At 38.2% G+C, this 21,501-nt stretch overlaps 1 protein-coding gene across 6 annotated transcripts in view; it reads left to right on the forward strand.

Annotated features, from left to right (window-relative positions):
- CHD9 (chromodomain helicase DNA binding protein 9) overlaps positions 1–21,501 on the forward strand; it is a 128,920-nt gene that overhangs the window by 75,525 nt on the left and 31,894 nt on the right. For all 6 annotated transcript variants that reach the window (XM_075188867.1, XM_075188868.1, XM_075188871.1 and 3 more), the window contains 9 exons: positions 119–236; positions 3,065–3,151; positions 3,260–3,397; positions 6,904–7,025; positions 8,057–8,300; positions 8,893–9,069; positions 13,098–13,241; positions 13,864–14,119; positions 19,496–19,706. In XM_075188867.1, coding sequence (XP_075044968.1) covers positions 119–236; positions 3,065–3,151; positions 3,260–3,397; positions 6,904–7,025; positions 8,057–8,300; positions 8,893–9,069; positions 13,098–13,241; positions 13,864–14,119; positions 19,496–19,706 — 1,497 coding nt within the window. The remainder of the gene's footprint in view (positions 1–118; positions 237–3,064; positions 3,152–3,259; positions 3,398–6,903; positions 7,026–8,056; positions 8,301–8,892; positions 9,070–13,097; positions 13,242–13,863; positions 14,120–19,495; positions 19,707–21,501) is intronic.

The following is a 21,501-nucleotide window of genomic DNA, read 5'->3' on the forward strand; positions in this document are numbered from 1 at the left end:
CCAAGTTAATTTATGCACATGTCGCGCATCTTTCACAATACCCCCTGTCCTTTTATGTAATGTTGCATTTGCAATCTATGTTAGGTAATTGAAACCGGTTTTCTGTTCCCTCTTTCAGCTCTTACCTGCACTGTGAATGGGCCACAGAGCAACAACTGCTGAAGGATAAAAGGATTCAGCAGAAGATAAAACGTTTCAAGGTCAGACAGGCACAAAGGGCGCATTTTTTTGCTGATGTAAGTAAGGAAAGTGATTTATCAGTGTAATATCAGGGCTTTTGTAAACCTGGCCACACATGTTATAGTCTCTTTGCCTAATGGTTGCACGGCCATTTGCCCACACACGGATTGGGTAGTCGACTGGATTGCACGGTGTCCAATCAATGCTGTAAAAATAGAATGGTCACAAGTTCTTAATTGAGGCCTCAAAGGGCATGTAATGAGAACTTAACCATGGATTGACAGTTTGTAAGGTGTATCAATAAATTTCCAGTAAAAAAAAATTGTGCCCCTAGAGGAGATCTGGTTTTGCTCTATATAACTGTGTATAATTCTTCCTACATTACTGTCTGCAGCAGACAAGTTTTACCTTCCCACACCGACATGTGAAACTCCTTCCAAATCTTTAGTACAGTTCCCTGATGGCATCTCACAGGGGGTCAAAAAGCTGCTTCTCCTGGTACTTGAGTTAATATGGCTCTGCCCCTGTGTATGAGTCAACCAATTTTAATTGTGCAGAGCAAAGCTGTGACTCACACTCTGCCTGCTTAGTTAGAGCAGCGTCATCCTCCTATCATAGAGGTGTATGAATACTGTAGTTGTTTCATGTATATTATTCAGCAAAGGGATAGACAACCTTTGCGCTATAATAATGTAAAATAGTGGCTTTACTTGCTCTTTTTAAATGAATGTCCGTACAAGGTAGAGGTGCATTTCTTATGTCTGTATTTTTTTCTTCATAAAACTGAATGGCTTTTTGCTTTTCAGTGTGCTGCAAAATGAAGCGTAGCTGTATTTCCTGTAATTAGCTGATAATGCTGTTTATAACTAAGGTTGCCAGAGCCAGGATTACAGAGCCAAAGGAGGGAGAGAGATCATCAAGTTATACCCGTCTGTGTGTAATTTGTAACATTGATCACACACACAGACACACCTTAAACTGTACACTGTACTACTACCAGGGCCGAACATTTAAGTTTGGCGATGAAAACTAGTGGGGGGATTGGGGTGTGTGATTGCAGCTTCTGATTGGCCCCCCTGCTCACACACCCCCTGCAGCATTACCTGCCCCCACACCACCGCACAATGTCTGTGAAAACCACCACGGAACCCTGGGAAAAACATCTGTATGGAGCAGGCACCGTGTGCAGCTGCACATTGAGATGTCCATGGTCCGCAGCGCTGACACATTACATAAATAGGTTGTCGGCAGCCTGCCACCAGTGGCTGACAGCATGATGAGTTGCAGCTTAATAACAGCTGTACATTTGCTGGCTGCATTCCCTTTATGTAAAATAAATCTATCGCTCTTATAAATAAATACAGGTGTTCTTACAACCTGAAATAAGTATTTTTCATGAGTACAGTATGTTTAACACAGAAAGTATTCACATTACCTCTTTATTTGTCAGTGCTATGAGCCGTGTCTCTTTACACTCCCCCAGAATGTTGATAAATCTGTATCCCTGCTTTTTAATTGCTTACTGGGCCACTGGTAGAAAGGAAACAAACTGGAAGTAGGAAAATGACCAGGTTTGTGGGATGACTAGTGTGTGATTATTTTGATATACATTATTGGGTAACAAAATGTTAAATGTTGTTGAAATGTCTAGGTGAGGGAAAAGCCTAAAACCATGATGCACATCATGCGGTCTGCAAGGCCATTTTTTGTGGTCCGGGGAAAGCAGAACAGGTACTGGGAGACCTGTGACATCGGGGCTGATATATGTCAGTTGTGGTTTCCCCTGTTCCTGTCCCGCATTGTACCAGGTTCCACTGTGGCGTAGGAGGCGGGGACCTCTCCCAGCCCCACCCCCATAGCTACAGAGAGACCTGGCATTTGTCAGTTAGGATAGCCTAGCAGCGAATCAGAATGAATGAGCTTTTATCTGATTTGCCCCCAGGCTGCTTGTGTTTAGTTTTGCAAGAGAGGGGGGACAATGTGCTGCTACAGGAAGGGTGGGAGAAGTTGCAGTACATGGGAAGGGCAGGGATCACTTCCTATGTGATGTGTACCACCTCTATCGTCCGTGTATATACTTCTGTCCTCATTGAGGACTTTTCTTTTAATCATGTTGAGAAGATTATTATTATGCCACAGACTCCATAGCACCGGATACAGCACCAAGTAACAAATCGATGAGGCAATACACATAAGTAGCACAGATGAGTGTGGATAATGTTATGGGGATTCACGCATAGTACAGCACAAGACATGACAGGACATACAAGGGAGTCAGACAGTAGACAGACGTGGGACAATAGGTAGAGAGGACCCTTACATTCTAGAGGTATGAAATAACTGCAAAGGGGTTCCTTGTTTTCCACTAATAAATGCTTCTTATTTTATTTCTTGAAGCAAGTTGTTTTATTGCGGTTCCTTGAAATGATTACAATCTCCCAGTGGGGCCCTCGAACCAACAAAAGTCTTGTGTACTCCTGGTATTAAGGGTGGTCCACTTTTATAGGGGGATGGGGGAGTGGTAGTATTTTATTATTTTAGACAAACCACTGTTTAGTATATCCCTGCACTGACAGCTATAATTTGTGGAAATAGCTTAGAGGGGAAACTGCCCAGAGAATATATTATATGAATATATTAAGCCATCAAAATTTGTGACTTTATAAGTGTACAATGCCAGAGGCCGCTTGCTTTTCCCATATTCACTGACTGACCATTTCATTGTGTTCCTATATCATTGAAATTTGTATGTTGTTTACTGTGTTTGTTTCAATGCTTTTTATTTTGATAATACTGATATGATTTCATTATATTGATTACTTATGTATTTACAGCTCCTATCTAAAATCGACTTTTTTTGCTGTGTTTTTGTTTGAATTTGCAGATGGAAGAAGAAATGTTTAATCCAGATTATGTGGAAGTAGATCGTGTGTTAGAAGTTTCTTTCTGTGAAGATAATGATACCGGGGAGGTAAATGTAAAACACATATTTTGTACACTATTATGAGCAGAAAACAAATGCATGCATTTATGTGTCATGGGTGTTAAAAAGTAATCTTGTGTTTTTTCACCTTTTCAGCCTGTTATTTATTATTTAGTAAAGTGGTGCTCACTGCCATATGAAGATAGCACATGGGAACTGAAGGAAGATGTTGACCAGGGAAAAATAGAGGAGTTTGAGCAACTGCAAGCTCTCCGACCCGATACTAGGAAAGTGGTAAGGACATTGATGACCTCTGCAATTTCCCCTATTGATTTTTAAGGACTCGTATTTTTAAATGGGAATGTTTTCAGAAATTGCATGATATTTGTTTACTGGGAAATATAGAGGGCCTGAGTCATTAAGGAAAGGAAGGTAAAAAAGGAGTAAATATTCTCCGGGACAAACCATGTTACAATACAAGGGGTGCAAATTATTTTGCGCATAAGTTAAATATAGGGATGTGCACCGGCCACTTTTGGTGTCTCGTGTTTTGTGTTTTGGATTCGGATTTCCTTGAGGTTTTGGGTTTGGATTTGTTTCGCAAAACACCTGACGAAAGGTTTTGGTTCGGATTTAAAGGTTTTGGATTCGGATTTATTTTGAAAAAAACATAAAAAGTGTTAAAATCAAGTTTTTTGGTTTATTTTCACTCCTACGCTATTATTAACCTCAATAACAATCATTTCCACTAATTCCCAGTCTATTCTGAACACTGAACACCTCACAATATTGTTTTTAGTCGAAAACAGGCTCTACTGAGGAAAGATGTCGTCCTCATCCTCAACCTCTGATTCCTCTCCCCCTACAGTGTGTACTTCCTCCTCCTCACACATTATCAATTCGTCCCCGCTGGTCTCCACAACCACAGGTCCCTCTGTACTATCTGAAGGGCAGTGCTGTACTTGATTGAGGAATTGATAATTCATTTTTATGAACATCATTTCTTCAACGTTCTGAGGAAGCAACCTCCTTCTCCGCTCACTGACCAGGTTCCCCGCTGCACTAAAAACTCTTTCCGAGTACACACTGGAGGGGGGACAACTCAGGTAAAATAGAGCCAGTTTGTACAGGGGCTTCCAAACTGCCTTTTTTCCTGCCAGTAACAATATGGACTGTCTGACATGTCTACTTGGATGGTGTCAGCAAAATAATCCTCCACCATTTTTTCTATTGTGACAGCATCCAATGCAGCAACAGTAGACATGTCTGCAATGATTGGCAGGTCCTTTAGTCCGGACCAGATGTTATCAGCATCCCTGCCAGCGGGTCTTTTAGGAAAACTGAGCTTTTTCCTCGCAGCTTTATCCTCCAAATTTTTGTTTTCCATTATATGTAGCACAAGAGAGCGTACCCCTAAGCCACACACACTCGGCAAAGCCTTTAAAAATTATATGCGGCACAGGAGAGTACCACTGGACTTATACTGCAGAATCAGTGAACTTTGTAATATTGCAGTACCACTGGTGGACTTATACTGCAGAATCAGTGAACTTTGTAATATTGCAGTACCAATGGACTTATACTGCAGGATTGTTTTTGGATATTTTTTATTTAATTTCTTTTTTTTATAATTATTTTTTTTTAATTTTTTTTATAACTTGGGAATAATGGGGAAATAACAATGCCCTTAGAAGGACAGAGCACAGGACACAGCACCACTGGACTGAACAGGACACAGCACAGGACTCTGCAGCACCACTGAACTCAGAAGGACAGAGCACAGGACACAGCACCACTGGACTGAGCACAGCACAGCACAGGATATAGCAGGGCAGAGGACCACCTAACACAACCTCCCTCTACCCTGATCAATCCCTGAGTGAAGATGGCGGCGGCCAGCAGGGAATTTATAGAATCCGAGTATCGCGAGATCCGACAACGGGATTATGACTGAGCCTCGCTTTCAGTTTTGCAATTGGCGGGAATACCCGGATCTGTCTCGGATCCGGCTCGGATCGGCAAGGTTCGGGTGGGCTCGGATTTCAGATATCCAAGCCCGCTCATCCCTAGTTAAATACTGGCTGTTTTTTTTTGTTTTTTTTTAATCTAGCACACAAATATTTGATAGCTTTATTTTTAAACTGAAATTTAAAGTTTATCTAGGACATGTCCTACCCCAACTATAAATCTGTTCCCACATTTTAAATGTACCCCCCCCCCCCCCTCCAATGCAACATGGTTTTGCCCAGGTGCAAAAAAAAATATATATTTTTTTTTTTTTTTTTTTTTTAATGCTTTTCTCTCTTTAATTACGCAGGCCCAAAGAGATGTGATTTTTTTTTTTTTTTGGATTTTTTTTTTTTAACCAATTCTCACTAGATCTCCTGTACCTATCCCCATTAAAAAGATTTTGCTATCAGTCTGCCATGTGCTTTATCTGCTAACCGAGAATGTTCACTTGCAGTAAAATAAGTTTACATAAAATTTTAAAAATCTTAATTCCTGTCGGGGTATGAAATCTTTCACGTGCATTTTTTTTTCTAAATGTCACAAAGTGCCTTTTCATGTTTGATTTGCACTTTTATTTCGCCCTTTTTTAAATGGAGAACTAGTTTTATGAAAAATAAAAATAAAGTATATTTGCATAAATGTGTTCTACAAGACTCGTTTGTTTTCAAGCTTTGGTAACAAGGTGATAATGAAGCTAAAATTAAGCTAAATTTCTGTTGTAGTTTACACGTGTGTATAGTGCTTTTTATTGGCTGTTAGAATTCTTGTCCTCATTATGACAATACTATTTGTATTGCGGTGGAATTTTGTCTCCTTATGCCAAGGGCAAATGTTCTTCTAATTAAAGATCATTTTCAAATGTACAGCACATGTGCCATTTTCAAATGCAAATACATGCATCTTCAAGGGGTGCATACTGTTGTATATTCTAATGCAGATGTTTGGCAGAACAGTGCATTCATATGCTTTGTACAGTGCTGAAATGCAAAAAGATTTTAATTAAGATTTGAAGGGTGAAGAAGGCACATTTTCAGGGTGTAACCTGGTTAATGGGTTGGTCACAGATCCTCTTTCTTACCATTTTTTGGAGGGGAGGGAGATTACTGTTGGTTAGGAGGTCCCAGTAATTGAGAGCCGTCCTATACTTTTGTACCAACCAGGTGCGTTTTTATGTATTTGCGCATATTATAAACTTATTATTAATGGGGGGAGGGGGGATGTAAAGTATATTATGTATGAATTAATTTGTGAAATTTCCATTGAAATCGACCAATATTGATTAGGGTGTACAATGTCTGCTTCCCATACCCCTGGTAAAGTCCGCTTGTATGTAATCCAATCTATTTAATTAAATTTCTCTGTGCTTATGATGTCTCTTTAATAGCGTTATATGACAAATAGCAGCATGTACAAATACAGCAGAATGAGCATCAAATGAGTCACATGGAAGCAACTATAGAGTTATATATACAGTTCTATAATGCGGCTGACACATCTGTCTGAAGAGCTATGTAGTCAGCACCATTTAATCCAGCCCTTTTATATGTTTATATGGTATTGTTAAAGTCTTGCAAGTAATCTACCAATGTTTGTTATATACTTGTGGCACAAATTGATTGAGGTCTGTAATATGACTGGGCTGTGTAATGAAAATGTAATTTCCCACTTGTATCAATAAATCAAAATGCACAGCAAAGTATAGTAATGTGAAAATAAACCCAAGCGGTGTATATTTTCATGGTAACGTGGCTTAGTAGACCTCTGACAGAATTTACTTTGTATTCTGTAAGGACCGACCACCTTCTAACTGTTGGAAGAAAATCAACCAGTCACGGGAATATAAAACCGGGAATCAGCTCAGAGATTACCAACTGGAAGGGCTAAACTGGCTGCTTTTCAACTGGTATAACAGGTGAATTAATGCTGCACTTTGTTCTATTAGCATGAGATGGCTAACTAAAACCCCACTGCTTACATTTTTAAATCATAATTTTCATTTAAATTTCCTCTTAATAAAATGTCTTCCGCTTCTGACACAGTTTAAAGGCATTAGTGGGCCCAGAGCAAATTTCACTTTTCTTGACCCCGTTTGCAAAGTACAGAGTAATTTGCAACGGTGTATAGACAAATACCAGATCTGTGCAATTTGGTCTACCCTGTGTGTAATCAAATTTGTTTTGTCAAACACTTTGATTTTTTTTTTTTTTTTTTTCACGCAGTGGGGGAAAAAAAACCTTGCTAACAATTGAATTCCCCCTGTAGAGTTAGAATTTGAGAAAATGAGTTGACTTAAATCTTCTTATAGATTAAAATTAAGTTACTACTTAACTTAATGTTAGGTTATGAGTTAAAGCCTGGTGTAGGTTTATATTTAATACATGGGCTAATGTTATGGAACTGTCAGGAGTAAGATTTTTGATTTAAGATTGAGGCTTGTGTTTTTATATTTTTTGATTCGATACATAGTAGGATCAGTTTGGGAATTTAAACTCCACTACAAATGAAACAATGACTCTTTCGTTTTTGTAGGACAATAAAGGTCTGTTATTGACAATCTGTGAGGGTCTTTTCTATCCAGGCTCTATTATTAGCAGTCTGATGGTGGCCCATAGCAATGTCCCTCTATTAAAAATTCCATGTACCTATCCTAAGAAAAGTTGGAATTTAGTGGTACAATATTCTGCATGTGACAACTGACATGAAAGTGATGTAGGTGGGTTGTGGCATCTGGCAATATTAATATAAAGTGATGTTTGGAACATGAACAAGTTCTGGAATTTAAATGAGAATATATCGCAATAATGTGAAAAGCTGATGCTTGTATTTGAGGAAGCATAAAACTATAAGCCCTAAAGATATAGTGTAGGAGGGAAAGCAAGCTGAAAAGATGTTGCAAATGAAGTCTTTTATACAAAGCCAGTGAATGTTTTTCCCCCGTCACAGACGGAACTGTATTTTGGCAGATGAGATGGGCCTGGGTAAAACTATTCAGAGTATCACATTCCTGCATGAGATATTCCTGGCAGGAATCCACGGCCCGTTCCTCATCATCGCTCCACTTTCTACCATAACGAACTGGGAACGAGAGTTTCGCACTTGGACAGATCTCAATGTGGTTGTGTACCATGGCAGCATGATCAGCCGGCAAATGATCCAGCAATATGAGATGTATTTTCGGGACTCCCAGGTATGGATGTTTTCTTTACTGATCACTCCCAAACATTTTAGCAGAATTCTATAAGATATGTTTAATAGAAAATTACAGAAATCCTCAGACACAAAAACAATAGCCTTAAAATCGCTAAATACAGCCATGAGCCATTATTATTATTACAAGTTAACCCGTACATGATACACATGCATTCTAGTCAAATCAAGCTACTTAAGGTGTTAAAAACTCCCCACTGTCACCCCCGGCAACCACCAACCACTCCTAACTGTCACTTCTCCTTCAAGAAATATATAGGTCAGTGTATAACTCTGCCCAGCAGGTGGCGCTGCAGCTTGGTTGTTTTTTTTTCACACACGCCACTAGGCATTTATATAGTAGATTATAGTAAAGGTGACCGAAGCATCAGTCATAGGTTATATGTCGAATATATTTTATTTGATGGACCGTCATAAACTCAATTAGAGCAATGCAGTTCTCCACCACTGGAAATCTTCATTTATTGTCTGTATTTTCCACCCAAGCGAAGTGAACTGTTGATTTTACAGCAGTAGTGATAACTAGTTCTAGTGCACGTTGTGTGGTAATGTAGATGTTCATACATTCACAGGGTCGTATTTCCAGAGGGACGTACAAGTTCCAAGCCATCATCACCACGTTTGAGATGATTTTGGGGGGCTGCCCAGAGCTCAATGCTATTGAGTGGAGGTGTGTTATCATTGATGAGGCTCACAGGCTGAAGAACAAGAACTGCAAACTGCTGGAGGGTCTGAAACTCATGAATCTGGTGGGTGTCTTCTATGCACTTATATTTAAAGAATTGAATGAGGTTATGTGGAGCTGACTACTTACTGACATAGCTGACCACCTCAGGAGAAATAAGAATAATCTAAAATCACTCAGCATTATATAACAATACTGTAGAAAATTCTACAGTAATTCTGCCTATGTTGCCATTTTTTCACCAAGAGTAAGAAACTTCAACCAGATATATTTATTTTTTTAAGCCACAGAAGAATTCGGTTCTGATGCAAAGCATAGTCACTGGTTTTGTACTTCATAGAATCTTAAATTTTAAAAATGGTGACCCACATGTAGCCCATAGATATGTTAAGATTTACCTCAAAGTTCTATTTAAATAGGATCTTTCTTTTAAGAGCCTTAGGGGTATATTTACTAAACTGCGTGTTTTAAAAAGTGGAGATGTTGCCTATAGTAACTAGTCTGATTCTAGCTGTCATTTTGTAGAATGTACTAAATACAATGATAGCTAGAATCTGGTTGCTATAGGCAACATCTCCACTTTTTCAAACCCGGAGTTTAGTAAATATACTCCTTAGTGGCTCCTGAGAATTCAAATTATTTTGTCAAAGTAGACTCCAATAAATCTTCAAATATTGCGATATCTTTGTAAGGGTTTTAGAAAGCATCTGAAAGCGTGAAATTACGATTGATAGATTAGATATACAGTCTTGCAATAGTGTCCCTGTGGATTGCTGCTGCCAGGTTTTATTTGGTTGCTGTGGCCTATGGTAAACTCCATTGGTCTCTGATCAGACAAGACTGCTGAATGCAGCCCTTGTTAATGTGAAGGTAACAGCCTGTGTCATAGTGTTTAGAGTTCCTTTTGGATATATATATTGATGTCAAACTAGCAGGGCTATCTGGTGCCTCACTGCTTTAATTAATTAGTTGTGAGATTTAGACTAGCCTCCTCTTCTTCCCCTCTATATTCGAGGGTAGAAGCTTTTTTCATAGTGGCATCTTTGACCGGAATAGTTTGAGCAAGAGGTAAAATGATCTTACCTCCATTCCCTTGTGACTTGGGCTGGAGGCAAGTGGACCGTTTTGGTAGTGCAGTTTGCGTTTTTCCGCAGGTGGAGAAACATCTGTATTTTGTTGGACTATAACTTTCTTGCTTTTTTCATATTGGGAGTGTCCACTGTAGTATGTACATTGTTTAGTTTGTGAACAAACTGATTTGCAATTCTGTGCAGTCATTAGAGCAACTGGATCGCCTGATCCGTCCGTTTTATATAGGTACAATCATTTCTGGTCATACATGCATGCCTTAATGACATTTAATGCTCTTGTCTGAGTTCATCTGTATTTTTATTTCATTGACTGATTTTGTATTCAAATGTTTTTGCACTTTCAAATGACCTTTTAGCTTATTGGCTTGTGTATATACCCTCCTGGAGCTTTTGCTACATACTTTTCATTTTCTAATTTCTCTCAATGGTTTTAGCCATGTATTTTTGGGTACATTTTTTTTGTTTGTTTTGGTGTTCTGTAAAGCTGACTATAACAAATATATAATTAGGAAAGTTATTTTTTTTTCCCTCCCCGTGTTACTGTCCTTTCCCTCCTCTCCCAAACCTGCTGCCTTAGTTTGTCCCCTTACTGGCTTTACCCCCTTTAAACTTTTCTAAATTATTTCAATCTTAATAAAATCATGCTGCATAATAAATTATTTCCTTTAATGTATACATGTGCACTATTTGCATATATTTGGCAAGAATAGTTTAACATTCATTGCCCTAGTCCATACAGGTAGGTAGCTGGCTACATATTGCTAATTACATAGTGCACTGGAATTGACAAGGCTTTTAAATTGCTTTTATATCTGGTCATGCTAACATAGCATGTACAATCTATATCTACTAAATGTCTGTTTATACTTCTCATTATGTGACACACAAACTGACATTTTTAGTTGTAAACAGAAATTTGTCAGGTGACCAGGAATCATGTAATTTCCGCTGGTGAAAGAATACAAGATGCAAGTTTGAAATGCTGCAAAGTTTACTGATCAGTATTATAAACTTGTATACTGTATGTCAGAAGTTGCCATGTTTAATGTTAATGGCCACAGCAACAAACCATCACTCTGTGGTAGTCATCAGGAAGCCAGCACCCTAAGGCCCCCATACCGCTGGCGTTGAATTTGAGTTCGACTCTCTTCCCTTTCATTTCAATGGTCCATTCATTTCATTAATATGTCCAGTGTATAGATATGTGGAAATCCCATTATAATTAATGGGAAAACTCCAGTAATAGATAAAAAAAAATAAAAAAAAAAATCTGTCAACTTTGCCAAGCCTAGTGGTCCCAGTGACCATATTTTTTGTCTTCATTTGTCATAGCCAAAAACTGAACACATGCTATTGCTGCCCACCGCAACGGCAGGAAGTACCAGAGTACCCCTTTGCCTCCAGATATTCAAATTTAATTTCTATTGGTGGTAAGGGTAATTAACAATGCTGTGGAGCTCCATTCTTTTCAATGGACCATGCATCCAGTGGAGTATTACCCAACTGAAATGAATGGGCTGTTGCGATTAGCTGCTAGTGTGGGGATGTACACAATGCATGTCAATAAAGAAGAATGGAATTTTTTGAAGTATGGGAACATTCTTTGAACACACTAAAATGGAGCAAACATTAACCAAAAAACTAAACTGCAGGCAGAATGCAAATGAGTATGGGATCATGATATTGAATGGGGTTTACTTTCACATGTGGTTGCATACATTGTACTTTTTGTTTTAATACGCAAGTCAGCTGCAAGATAACAGCCGTGATTGCCTTAAGGTGCCGTTTCAGCCTAAAACTATAGCGAAATTGCAATTTATTATTTTTTATCCATTTATCGAATTACGCAACTTGTAGAAAAAAATGTAAATTTCAAGCCTACACAAATGAGAGAAGCTACGTTGTTGCCAGCAAAACACATGTTGTTTTTTTCTGCTTTTTTAATAGGAATTTGTAATGATGATTTTACTTGCTTCTCCCAATATAACTGAAAGTGCTTTGCATTTGCAGATTAAAAATGTCATAATACAAATTAAACATATAAAGGATTAACAGCGTACAGAAGAGAGAGCTAAGCATTTGTGTTTTTTTAGAAAATTTAAGGGCATTAATGAAATGTTGCAGTAAGTCTTTTAGTATTTTTTAATATTTTAAATAAAGATTTCTAGATTAGGGGCCTTGCGGACTGTACAAGGTAGCGCGTTCCAGACAGTAGGAGCCGCAAAGCTAAAAACTCGAGCCCTAAATAAAGCATAGTTGCCTACTCTCCCGGAATGCCCGGGGGACTCCTGGATTTCTGGGAGTCCTCCCGGGAGAGCAGGACAGCTTCCCGGATCCCGGCAGCTCGGTAAGCTAAAATGAGGGGCGGGGCTTAGTGACACAATTCTCGCGTCATCGTGGCCCCCATTGACTGGCGTCTCCGAGCCCCTTCTCACACGCCCACCCGCCCCCCGGAAAGCTGATGCCAAGAGTTGGCAAGTATGATAAAGTATGGGGAATTCTAGGAACTGTTAGTAGTCCATCACCCGCTGATCAAAGTGAGAAAGTGGGAGTATAGGAGCTGCTTCTTGGACCCAGGGCCCTGGTAATGTAGGGCTTTGAGTTTTTTTTGTTTTAATTTAATATCCACCCATAAGCATTAGGAAATCTTATATCCGTTATTGTGACATTGCAAGATAAATATATATATATATATATATATATATATATATATATATATATATATATATATATATATATATATATATATATATATATATATATATATATACCCTATGTTACAAGCATTTTCAGTTTATAGTTTATTTGGCTAATTCAAATTTTCGTTGCTTAAATCCTGTATGTCTGTTATTTTGTAGATAAATGGATTTTGTTGTTTGTTCATCCTGCAGGATCAATCCAGGGCTGCGGTAGACCTATTGCCACACATGCGCTGCTGCCTTGGAGGCTGTTTTTTTAATGTTTTGTTTACTTTAAATAAAGAAAGCTTTCTGACCCACAGGAACACAAAGTGCTACTAACAGGAACTCCTTTGCAAAACACAGTGGAAGAACTTTTCAGCCTATTGCATTTCCTGGAGCCCTTGCGCTTTCCCTCCGAGTCCACGTTCATGCAAGAGTTTGGAGACCTGAAGACAGAGGAGCAGGTACAGAATGACAATTCACAGGCAGTTTCTCCTTCTCTGAGATAGTCCAATTGGCTGAGATAGTAATGTTGAAGTGTTCTTTCTTCTACATGACACCTGTATACCTTTCAAGTTAAGGTTTGGTTAGAGTAGATCTCAAATAATATCAAGTGAGAAACTTTAATATTTTCAGATGGAGTATCCCATTACATCTTTTGGAGGGATGTTTTTGGTTTACCGCAATGGGGTCTGTTCAACTTCAAAGTGATTGTTTACCCGCAGAGAATAAGCTCCACTCATTGTCCTAATAAGAAAAAGAATGCCAGAATGGATCCTCCAATAGTTATACCTCAAAATGGTGTTCCTTTTTTGAGTGCTGTCCTTCTATGGCCTCCCAACATGTCAGTATTTATCATTCCATCCCACGTCCATTCGGTCTGTGCTAGTGGCTCTGTGCTAGTGGCTCTGTGCAGCTTGGTGGGGTATTAGAATCTGGAATCTGTAGGTGTGTACTATCTACGGCAGCTAATTGGACAGGTATTTTGGCCAATACGCAGCTGTCATGTATAATGCACATAGTTAGCATTCCCGGATATGGTTCTAAACATGTGTTTTTTGGTTTGTTTGTTTTCTTTTGACCCAGGTTCAAAAACTGCAGGCCATCTTAAAGCCAATGATGCTCCGGCGACTTAAGGAAGACGTGGAGAAAAAACTGGCCCCTAAGGAAGAGACGATCATAGAGGTAGAGCTAACGAACATCCAGAAGAAATATTACAGAGCCATCCTAGAGAAGAACTTTGCCTTCCTATCGAAAGGGGCTGGACAAGCAAACGTCCCCAACCTGGTCAACACCATGATGGAACTGCGCAAGTGCTGTAACCACCCATATCTCATCAAAGGTAAGATACAGGTATTACCTGCAGCGCTTTCTTGTTAGGATGGTCTGGAAGCTACTCGGAATACACAATTATGTCTTGTAATAAGAGCTTATAGAAATGATGTAGACATGACTTGCTAGACTGTTTCATGGCGCTACCACGTTTCCATCAAGACACATCAAATGTACCTCTATTGGGGACCATTTATTAAATCTATTGCATCAGTTGTCAGGCATGAACAATGCATGCAAGGGGCATCCTATGCAACTTGTGCACAGTATTTTTTGTTCTCAGGCCTAGGTAACATTACTCAACATTGTTTTTTTTTTTTTTTTCCATCATTGAGGATCTGACTTAGGACAGGTGTAGGTTTATGAGCCATCTGCAGAAACTGTATGTGAAGACTCTGTTCATGGCATGCGTGCTTGTGAACCAGATTTCTGGCCTTACCTCGCTTTCGATAAGTGACCCACAATGAATATGAAAATGATGACCGAGTAGATGTCCTTTCTAATAAAAGGAAATTCATAGAATTCCGCGTAATAACCAGAATGTCATGTGACTCTTACAATCCTAATATAAGCATTATAGTTTTAATAAAAAAATAACAAAATAATAAATGAATGGGCATTAAAACACGATTGCTAAAATAACTAGTTGGCTAGCCAAAAATAAATCGGAATGATGAAACATGTATATAAAGCGTTTCACAAGCTCTTGTTGATGATGATCTGTTACTAATCAGGTACAAGTTGTAAAGGGAAGAATAATTAGGAACCATTTCTCCACTCCACTTTAACAACCGACAGTATGGTGCCGATAATAAATCCAAGTGTTTCCAACAGCTCTCGCATGCAAATGCAGCTTATAGAGCCTGACAAAGAAATGGTTTCCGTCTTTCAAGATTACACAAGTCCTCTGTACTGCCATGGGTGTTAGACTCGCTCCGAGTTTTGCTATTTTAGACATGGGACTTGTTGAAAATCCAATATATTTTGGGATGGTCCCTTTGGAGCAAATCCGGTGCTCTGACAGATGCATGGACCATTTGTTTTTTTATTTGGGAAAGGGGTGTTACCTCAGTTAGTCAATTCATCACATATCTTAATGAAAATAATTTAATTTAAAATTTACATCTAATTATCATCACTCCAATGTTAACTTGGATATTATCTTCTCTGTAAGTGAGGTAAGAGTGTAATCTATACGGAAACATTCCATAAGAAAATTGATACCAATAATTTTTTGAACTATTGTAGTTGTCACCATTGCTCTTGGAAGAATAATATACCCAAGGGTCAATTACTACGTATGCCCAGATATTGCAATACATATGAATACTTTTTCACAAGATGCCCAGGTATTACTAACATCATTTAGAGAAAAAGGGTATCCTGGCATAATTTTGGCAACCACATTAATTGATGTATAAAAAATCTACTAGAAGTTCTTTATTAGTAGATGCAGAGAAGGATACTAGTAAGCAGGTGAAAGATTTTTCCATACCCTTTGTTACAAAATATAATTTAGATGGATTGTTTTAGCTTAGAACAAGTTGGTCGGATCCCAGATCATTGGGATGTTTATAAATGTGGGAGAGGTAGGTGTATGACTTGTGATTATATTTCTCATAAGTGCAAAGATTGATTCGGAGATAGTCAGTCAGACCATTTGTCAAACAAATTATGTTTATATTCTGCACTACAGTTGTAATATACATTATATAGGCAGAAAAACTGCCCATTGTGCACTAGATTTTTAGAATACACAATAAATGTACTAAAGAAAGTAATGACTCTGCTAAAGTTCATAGCGGAGACCCTTGTGATCTACATGTAACTGATATTGAATATATTAAGCCTACTAATAGAGATGGAGACAGATTCTAACTACTTTGTAAAAGCGACTCATACTGGATATTTAATTTGAGCATCATTTCCAGATAGATTTAAATAAAAATATTCAACTTGATAACCTATGAATTTCTTCCCTGTGTGTGTATTCATAGTCTTGATTTTTTTTAGATTTAATTAGAAGAACGATATTGTGAAGTATTCAGAATACACAGCCATGCCTAATTGTCATATAGTAACCATTATTATGAGATTTATTAAATTGTATTGTGATTTATTTGTAGAAGTATAAAATGAAACCCTTGCTTGCCCTATGATTGGCTAAGAACGAAATTTAAATTAGGACCGTTACTGTGCACAAACTTGCAAGAAGTCACGTCTTAATTGTGGGGATATGCGTCGGGAATCTTTATATGCTTGCTGGGCAAAAATAAGAATTTTTAATTGTCCTACTGACATTGACTTTAGCTAGTTTACAAACTGTGTCTTTGTTTCACAGCTGTCTACCCAGGAAGTCCGTTCTAATTACTGAAAGCCCCGCACAATACTAAATAATGTTTCTGTGCTTTTACTACATCTAAGAACGGTTATGATTATATCAGAGCCAACTTAAATGTCACCAGTTGACAAGGGAGATACACTGGGTAAAAACACTAGTTTGTTACTTACAATAGGAGGCGGCATAAGGAGAGGATTGCATGATTTGAGATCCGATATCGCCCATTTTTGTTTGCACATGAAAAGATTTGCAACTTTTGAATATCGGCAAATAACTGTTGGGACAACTGTTGATATATATTTTATAATTTCAAATTATTTTGTGCTTGCCGGCTAGTCCTTTTATTAATCTTGTTTTAATGCATTTTTTTCTATGTTTTATTAAAATAATAATGTTTAAATAATTATGTGTTGACTGTGAATTGCATTTAGGTTTGTAAGAGATACATGACATTTTGGTTATTGGGCCAAATTCTATGAATTCCCTTTTAAGTTGTTTGCAGCTGAAAGGAGACTGCACAAACTCTAATTCATCATTCTTTAAAGTGCCTTTTAATATTATCTACATTCTATCTAATTGTTAGCGCTGGTAGTTTTATATATTCCTTAGTCATTTCTAATATCAAGGAATGTTGGGAACATATAATTATCCAGTATGATAATTATAACAAAAATCATTATCATAACAAAAGTCCCTCCCACCTCATTATAAGACCCTGCCTGACCTTGCTATCAAGATTGATATAGATCGATTGTCTATACCCTTTGGGTCTTTATCGATGTCTGATATCTTTGTCAGCCAATAGTTATCGGGTTGTTTTTTTATCTTATATAAAGTAGAATTGGCTAGGAAAACCTTTCCTTATTATGCTGCGCCATAATATAAAAATAAAAAAACAATGTATAACATTCTGGCACTCTATTAATAGGGGACATCTGCTGCTTCGCATTTACTTAAAAAATAATTGCTTGCTAGCATTTTATTTTGCTATAACTAACAGAACTAAAGAACAGCTCCTGCAGACCAGTGAATGCTCTCGGCTCACAGCCTGTGGTGTGAACGTCTACAGACAGCTGATTACAGACAAGCCATGTCGTCTGCAGCACGTTCAATTCACAGCCCGGGCTGTGAGCAGTGATGGTTCTCCGCATTGTGCCACCGTGGTTCTGCTAGTGTCAGGGGTTTGGGGTGGTTAAACTTGTGAGCATTAATTCAGGAAGCATAGACTATATGAGATAGAAGGGAAGGGAATCTAAGAGAGCAGTTTACTGGAATCCATCTATCATCACATAAATTGTAATCCGAGATTAATTCTTTAATGGAATATTTTTCAAAAAGCTTATAAGAATCACTTTTGGTACTATAACTCATATTTTATTTTTTTTATGCAATAAAAGCTGAGAAAATTAAAAAGTGGATCTAAATTTTTGATTGACCCCTATAGTTACTATTCTCATATAGAACATACTTCTTCTTTTTTTTTTTTTTTGCCCATCTGTATGTTAAAAATAGATCCTGTTAATGGCTGCTTTGATAAAAAATCAAAGTGGGTGTGGTTAAAAACGAACATTTTGTCTATGCTAAAAAAAAAAAAAAATATTTCCCTACTTTTGAAAGCAGCTGTCCGGGAGGGGGTCCGTCTAGGGGGCGTGGCAGCGCGTGGTGCACCTTTAGGCTCCGCCCCTGTCAATATTAGGTAATTTTAGCCAATCGTAGCAGGGGGCGGGGCCATGATGTGTTTAGCTGGATCCGGGATTTTTGCCTGCTCTATGCAACTATGCAAAAAATTAATCTAAAAATATTTTTTTTTAAAATTTGATCTTTATAAATTGTATGATACAATACAAGGTGTGTGTGTATGCGTGTATGTATGTATATAATTTCATTAAAGTATTTTTTTTTTAAGTTTAATAGAGTTGGTCCTTGTTTTGTCTATGCTTCTGGTATTGAGGAATGCAGAGTTCCTTCCTTGCAATAGCTGCCTTTTTCTTCCCCCAATTTATATTGAATATTTATTGTATATTTAGCTCCCATGCAGTTCTTTTCTACCCATTGTTTTTGCCCACAGCATGCAACCTAGAGGATGTTTCTGCCTAACATTATTTTTGTATTTGATTAGTCCTGTTACAATGTAATATCAGTGCTAGCTTATAGAAAATCACTGGTATGTCAGTGTTCATGGCTAGCATGTCTGGTACATATATGAATTTTGAAATAAATAGAATAAAATAAGAATGGTACTACACACAGGAGGAGACTCTGAATGATAACCCTAAATAATTTCTCTCTAAAACAAGACTGGTAACTGTTCTTCTTCAATCAGTCCAGATCTTGTAAATGTATCCGATGAAAGTCATTACTCCGAGCCTCATACAGTGAACTAGGGTGTAGTGCATGAGCAGATTTGTATGTGGTCACATAAGATGGGTTGTGCCCCCTGCAGGGAACGTGCAAGTGGGATAACACTAATGTTGCTTTGTTCCTGCTGCAGCACTGACATCCGTACACAAATATGGGCTACCATCAGTACACACACAGTAGTCTGGTTTAAGTGGCTTGAGGGCTGCATTATTGAGCTTATGCATCAACAGAGAATATCAAAATACACATTATTATTTTTATTATTTTTCTCCAGTCTCATAAACTAAGGAATTCTGACATTTTCAAACATGAGCTTACCATTTTCTGTCAGATAGAATTGCTCAAGCAACCAGTGACTTAGAGAATTATTGATAAGGTCATGATATAAATATTGAGGGAAAGGAGAACTTTTAGTAGTCATGCACAGGTAACTGATTGCTGTTGGTTGTAGTACCTTTATGACACAATCAGGTTGGAGCTGTCATTTTTCTAGTATAGGTTAAAAAATGAAAGCACATATTTGATTGGTTAATGTTTAGTTGTCTATTACTATTTTATTAAGTATATTAGTTGACTACCAGGTCTTAAAAATGTCCCTTGTGGAATTTTTAGAATAGTTAGCCAAAAGCTTCTGAGCAATAGGCTGCCTACCTAACATTGCTTATACGTGAAACTATCTCTTAGGTGCTGAAGAGAAGATTCTTGGAGAGTTCAGAGAAACGCACAATCCAATGGCGGCAGATTTCTACCTCCAGGCCATGATCCAGTCCGCTGGGAAGTTGGTCCTCATAGATAAATTACTGCCAAAAATGAAGGCAGGAGGCCACAAGGTGCTCATCTTCTCCCAGATGGTACGTTGTCTGGACATATTGGAGGACTATCTCATGCACAAGAGGTGAGGACAAGGGCCTGTTTATTGTCCATACCAAGTTGAAAAAACACACTACTATTACCAATTGTTTAATATCTGGCATCCATTACACTGCCGGGGGTAGCAGAGACTGGTAACTGTGTTCTGCTGTTGGGAAAGTGCTCTCATCTGGTGGGACGATGTTGGATAGATGCAAATCCCGTTAGTTTACACAGAGGGCGTTGAATGGCTCAGTGCCCAGAACGCAGAGATAAGAATCTGCTGCAAGTTGCATTTTGTATCACACACTGATAGCTATAAGGCTTGGTGTTGAAGAGAATATGTCTGTAATGCATCATCCTAGCACCTAAGATTCTACACTGAATTAATTTAGTGTGTAGATCTGATCCATGTCTATGTGGTGCCTTCTAAGCTAAGTCGCATACTTATGTGTTTAGAGAAATTGAGTATCCATTGCAGGTGATGAATATTTCTTGACAAGTTTTGCTGTATCCTGCATTGGACAAAGCAAATGTAAGCTGGAGGTAATATGTATGTATACATATGCACAGGTGTGTGAGCATTGGTGTCCATTTCAAAATAAGATTTTGCCAAATCATTTGGTCTACATTAAAGCAGCATTGATGGTAGCAATTCTTCCTCATAGCACTGGGGTCATGAGTTTGATTCCTGACCATGGCCTTATCTGTGAGGAGTTTGTATGTTCTCCCCGTGTTTGCGTGGGTTTCCTCTGGGTCGTCCAGTTTCCTTCCACACTCCAAAAACATACTGGTAGGGTTAATTGGCTGCTATTAAATTCACCATAGTCTCTCTCGGTCTGTGTGTATACGTTACGGAATTTATATTGTAAGCTCCAATGTGGAAGGGACTGATGTGAGCGAGTTCTCTGTACAGCGCTTCGGAATTAGTGGTGCTATAAAAATAACTGATGATGATTGATGAAAATTTGGTTTCATTAGAGTCGTGTGGATTTGTTTGTAGAGGGAGGGAGAGGTTTATGTATAGCCATTTTGTGGGCTGAAACAATATTCATGAGGATGCAGGTTGTTGTTATATTTTATTTGTAAGGCGCCACAAAAGGACCACAGCTTGGTACATGACACTTACAGTAGCAAACAATACATAGTACTGATCCATAATACATTATTAAACTAAACATACTAATCTACTAACAAAATACAAAAAGACAGGGGCGCCACACATAGTGTAATAATGTTTTCACAAGTGGTGATAGAAATCCATATAGTGCTCGTACCAAATGTATATTTCAATAAAGCTTATCTGATTTGTATGATGATAGGATTCCACCAAGAAACTCCAAATGGTCTCAAACCTCAGAACCAAGATACTTCAAATGCCTAGAACTCAAAAGACAACCACAATAGTGCAACACCATTTGTAATATAATAAAATATTTATTAAAATCGCTAAGCGATCAGAGCAATAAAATGCCCGTACATAGAAATGAATTAAAACAGCTTATCTGTCCTCCTTGAGATCAAAACGTGATCCACATGACACGAGCGTGAGCAGCAATCCCGGCCGGAAAAGGCAACAGCACTCCTGGATGACGTTAATCACAGAGGGAGATCCAGAAAGCTCAATTTTTTTGGGTTAATACTAATCTACTAATTAACATGTTGCACACAGATACCTTGGTAATGCAGATCATGTTATTTACAAGAGAGTGAGTGATGGTAGTGTCCAATGTGAAGTGGGACTGGGCTGAAGAAAACAGGGCTAGGGAAGTGGGCCTAGAGGTACAGAGTGTAATGGAATAGTAGAAGGAGAACGCAAGGAAAGAGGGCCCAGCTTTAAA

This window comes from Mixophyes fleayi, chromosome 10, assembly GCF_038048845.1.
Source record: "Mixophyes fleayi isolate aMixFle1 chromosome 10, aMixFle1.hap1, whole genome shotgun sequence".
Taxonomy (NCBI): domain Eukaryota; kingdom Metazoa; phylum Chordata; class Amphibia; order Anura; family Limnodynastidae; genus Mixophyes; species Mixophyes fleayi.